Source organism: Malurus melanocephalus, unplaced genomic scaffold (assembly GCF_030028575.1).
Source record: "Malurus melanocephalus ecotype Western Australia unplaced genomic scaffold, MMel_1.1 scaffold_1170, whole genome shotgun sequence".
Taxonomy (NCBI): Eukaryota; Metazoa; Chordata; class Aves; order Passeriformes; family Maluridae; genus Malurus; species Malurus melanocephalus.
In genome coordinates, this window is record NW_026624402.1 from 29,136 (window position 1) to 33,633 (window position 4,498).

Genomic DNA, 4,498 nt, shown 5'->3' on the forward strand with positions numbered 1-4,498 from the left:
CTGGAAAGCCAAGACTGGCAATGGTTTATTCTTTTATTCAATTGTCTTTTACAACATGTATGTTGATGTACTGTTATATGAGAGATCTTTTTTTAATTTTTTATTTTTATAATTAACTCGTAGTGCAGGAATCATTGGTACATTATTATAGGATGGGGGTTAAACAGAGCTACCTGAAAATTCAGATGGATGCTGGTGAGTGCAGCAGTGATGCCTCACTCACTACTCCTATGGTCCTGCCAGACTGGTCCCCATAAAGGATTTCAATCTCTCCTCCCTTTTACCTGCCCTCTTTTTATCTAAATAAGTAGGATGGGAAGAATGAAACATAATTCTGTCCATCAAGCCCTTGCTTTTATTAGCATGACAGGCTSCCATGTTTACAAATCTTTTCCTTGAGGCAAAAACAACCACAGCAGGAAATTGTAACTCTGAGCCTACCAGGAAAGCAGCAGAATAAAACAAAGATTTATTTCTTTAAAACATCTAACAAAATAAATCTGTTGCTGTTGTACTGGRCTAGACAGGACTGCATCAGATTAAATGTACCAGTCTGGAAATGCAGTGACCAGCTCAGGCACCATGGGCAATACTTTGCCAGGTCAGTTAGCCAACAGACTCACTAAAGCACTGCAAATGGGATATTCCAAACACGTTTTCCTATTTCTTTCAATTCTGTATTTATAACTCACTGTTTATTCCGTATTTATAACTCACTTGGCTGTGAATAGTCAAATCTGCAAAACAATTGATTCTTTTTTTAAATATATGTAGTAAGAAATCCTAATTAGCGTAACACCGGTATAAATGCTTATTTTTTGACTGCTATGAATAAATTCAGAATGTTCCCCTCTCTCTTGGTGCCTGTGGAATGATTTAACATAACTACATGTAGAAGACCACTCATCTTAATGTTTTTCCCTCAGAATTCATGTTTAATACTAGCTTAAGAGGTCAGACTAAATAACTTCCACACAATTCAAGATGACATCTCAACTTCTTAGTATTAAAACATACAAGGTAATTATGAAGTCATAAACTCCAGAAATTACATCAAGGGATTAAAAAACATACACACACAAAAATGCTGCACAGTTACAAATCAATTGTTCCTGTAGAAAAATATGCAGTACTTACAAAAAGGTGCCATTAATAWGCAAATGTACTGCTCTTGGGATAGCCAAGTTTGTCCAGGTTGGGCTGACAGGCAAACTGAATCATTGGAGGGGGCCCACACATGAGAATGAGGGTCTCACTGCCAGGAGGGGGCAGGTGGGCTTTCATCATGTCTGCAGTCACAAAGCCAGAGCTGTATTTCCAGTCTGCAACAAAAAAAATTAATTCAGTTAGTTTGAATCTCTGCACAGGCTGAAGCCTTTTTAAAGACCATTAAGGAGCTGAAAAATCAAGTTATGGCACCATCACTGTAAGGAGGAGAGGGTTAAATTTCTCTATTCAAACCTAGTGATCCTCTTCCATGGAGACAATGAGCATGTAGATAACAAGGATCTGGATCATAAGACATGAAAGTCTGTGAATAACTTATAAGATTTAAAAGAAATGAGCAGGTAGGAATAAAAAGGAAGAGTGAATTGGCTTTTCCAGTGAAGAGAGGTCACCCGGTGGCAGGGAGAGGTATTGAGACCTGTGCCACATTTTTCCAGGTTTTTTTTAAGAGATTGAGTGGTGAGGTGACAAAGTTTGATGGTAACAGAAGTTCTGCCATGTAGTTTAGTGATAACAGAAAAAAAATTAAAAGAGGAAAGAAATGCTAAATTAATTCAAGCAGCAGTATTATTGAATGCATCTGCCATTTGAAGTGGGCCAASTAAGAAAATGATGCCTTAATCTACACACATGGCAGCTCTGTTTCACCAGAATCTAATCTGGAGCTGCTGCAAAACAAAGATGTGCATATAATAATTACAACTATTTAATGTCAACAAAATGCTAACCTGATACAACCTGATTTGGGAGATAAAGCCCAAAACAGAACTGTTGATGAAAATGACAAAAAACTGCAATACATTAAAAGATCCACTGAGCAACACGTCTGACCCAACTCAGGTTAATTATGAGTTCTCACTTTATAAGCCCACCTGGTTTAGATCTCTTTTTCAAAGAGGATGTGGGGCAAGGTTTGTTCCTGAGGAGTTTAAAAGTGTAAGACAAGAACATTTGGTATTACTCTGATGTCCCCTTGAGCAGGAGAGAAGCTCTGACAGTTGTAGAGGGGTGAGTAAAGGCATTTCCATGTGCCCTTACCTTTTGGAGGTCTGTCCAGTGTGTACCACAGCCGAAATTGCTCAGGATGCTGCTTGGCAATGTCTTCCAGCTCAGCTCTCAGCAATATATCATTTTCTGTCTGCAAAATGAGAGTGCAGCTTAGCTCCAGACCATCCCAGGAGCCCTCTGATGGGAGCTCATCTGCCATTCACAATAAATACAATGATAAGTAAACACAAATCAAGAAAGTGATTTAGTTTTTTCCCCCTTCCATCATAACTGTTATCATTACAGGCTTCTGTAAATTCAGAGTAGGAGAAGCGAAGTATGAGGCTTAGCAGCCACCTAAACCCAGTCCTAAAGAYGGCAATTTGAACAACTTTTTAATCCAGGCTAAAACCACACCGAGCTGGATTTGGCCCTGGCCCTGGCAGAGATGTCCCTGGACCAGCATGGTGAAGGTTAAATGTACAGACAGATTAGCAGAAACAAATCCTGTTTCCTTGAAATCAGTGATGGACTGAGTAGAAGGATCAGGATCTGGTCACAACATTTATTCCCTAAGACACAAATTAAGTGAAACTATGAGGAGACACCTATGTATAAAACAGTATGAAACATGTGTCATCAATTTAGAAAGCTCAGAGGCCAGCAAAAACAAGTGGGCCTTTAAAGAACAACCAACTGCTGGGGCAGAGTACTCACCTGATTGGCAAAAAGGAGGTAACATTTTGTGGTGTCCTTAGGATCGTTTGTGATCTGACGGATCAGCTGCAACATAGGAGTTATTCCTGTTAAAAAACAAAATTGTTATAAAAAGGGTGTTTCCTTCTCTGGCTACAGTTTCAGTATCAATGCTGCCTTCCTTCAGAATTCAGAGGGAGCCTGGTTTGTACAGCGCTACACATCTCTGATACAGATGCAGTGGTTGGAGGTTTCTATTATTACAAATCATTTCAAAACAAAACCACAATTCTTGTATGCAGGGCTTTTCCCTTCAGCATTCTGTAGCACATAATTTTTCRCTCAAGACATTCTCCTGACATACTTTTTGTTACTCATGAAGTGGGTTCTGAGGTCACAAGGTAAATCAATATTCAAACCCTCAGGTTGTGACTCCCCAGGACTGAACTCTAGCCACTGGAATACCTCACTGCTGTCACCATGAAAAGAAATTCATGAAGAGAAATGCAGGAGTAAGTATTCAGCTGCTAAGGTACAATGATACTCCTCACACACATCCATAAAGACATTTTCACTCCCTAGACACTCCATATGATGGGATTAGTTTTACCTGTTCCTCCAGCTATCATCCCGAGRTGCTTTGCAAACTTCTTCTCTGCTTCAGACTTCTTATTAGGCTTGATAAGAAAGGTACCTAGAAGAAATATTCAAAAGCCATACATTAGCTTCCAAACAGACATGGATACAGATTCCATAGGAATAAATTCTTACAGACAGCCAATGAATTAAGACAAATCTGGAAATCCCTGGCTTCCTCTGATTCATCAGGAGATTGTAGATCACAGGAGGTCAAGATCCAGAGAAGTGCTGAGCCCTCTGAGGTTAAACTTAAGTGCACAACTCCTCTCAGTGGAGATCAGTGCAAAATATTTCACWTGTATCCTACAAGAGGATTATTTCCTCACAGTCAACTCAGTCCTGGTTTAATTATGAAATGCAGCTGGCTCTCAGGCAGGTGGTTACTCAGTAACAGCACTGAGATTCTCAGTGGGCATTTTAAGCCACAACCTTAAGAAGCACCTGAACATCTCCCTCCATATGTAGAGCTGAGGTATTRTTTCCAGTGCAGACTTCTCAGTCATATAATGCCATAGCAATTTTTTCAAATTTATAATCCCAGGAGTGAGACAGTCATCAGTTATTCCTCGCACAAAGTAAATACAAAGCACTCTTTCCCACCACATCAACTCTAACAGGCTCTTGATCAAGTCCAGGAAAGATGCACTTTCTTTTTTCCACTTAAAAAAAAATTCTCTAAAAGTTGTCAAGTTTTATAAAACACCTCTAAAATAACCAATACAAGGTTTGGCTCTCCCACCTTTGTGTCACAGTACCTGTCCCCTTATACACAAGGAGTCCATTTGGCCCTCTGAAATCAATGGTRTCTCCAATCTTCATGTTATCCAGATACTGGGACATCTTCCCACCTTCTGGAAACTTGGGGTGCACATTTTTGTGGTAGACCTGTAAAAACAAATCAGTTGTATGTTATCAATCACTAACTTTCCTGCAGACAGTATTACAAACT

At 39.5% G+C, this 4,498-nt stretch overlaps 1 protein-coding gene across 1 annotated transcript in view; it reads right to left on the minus strand.

Moving 5' to 3' along the window:
• Positions 1–450: 450 nt before the first annotated feature.
• Positions 451–4,498, minus strand: part of LOC130586488 (NADH-cytochrome b5 reductase 2) — a 7,381-nt gene continuing 3,333 nt past the window's right edge. The window contains exons 4-8 of the mRNA XM_057387290.1: positions 4,305–4,450; positions 3,521–3,604; positions 2,932–3,017; positions 2,266–2,365; positions 451–1,322 (exon numbers count right to left, since the gene is read on the minus strand). Of these exons, the coding sequence (XP_057243273.1) occupies positions 1,150–1,322; positions 2,266–2,365; positions 2,932–3,017; positions 3,521–3,604; positions 4,305–4,450 (589 nt within the window). The 3' untranslated portion in view covers positions 451–1,149. The remainder of the gene's footprint in view (positions 1,323–2,265; positions 2,366–2,931; positions 3,018–3,520; positions 3,605–4,304; positions 4,451–4,498) is intronic.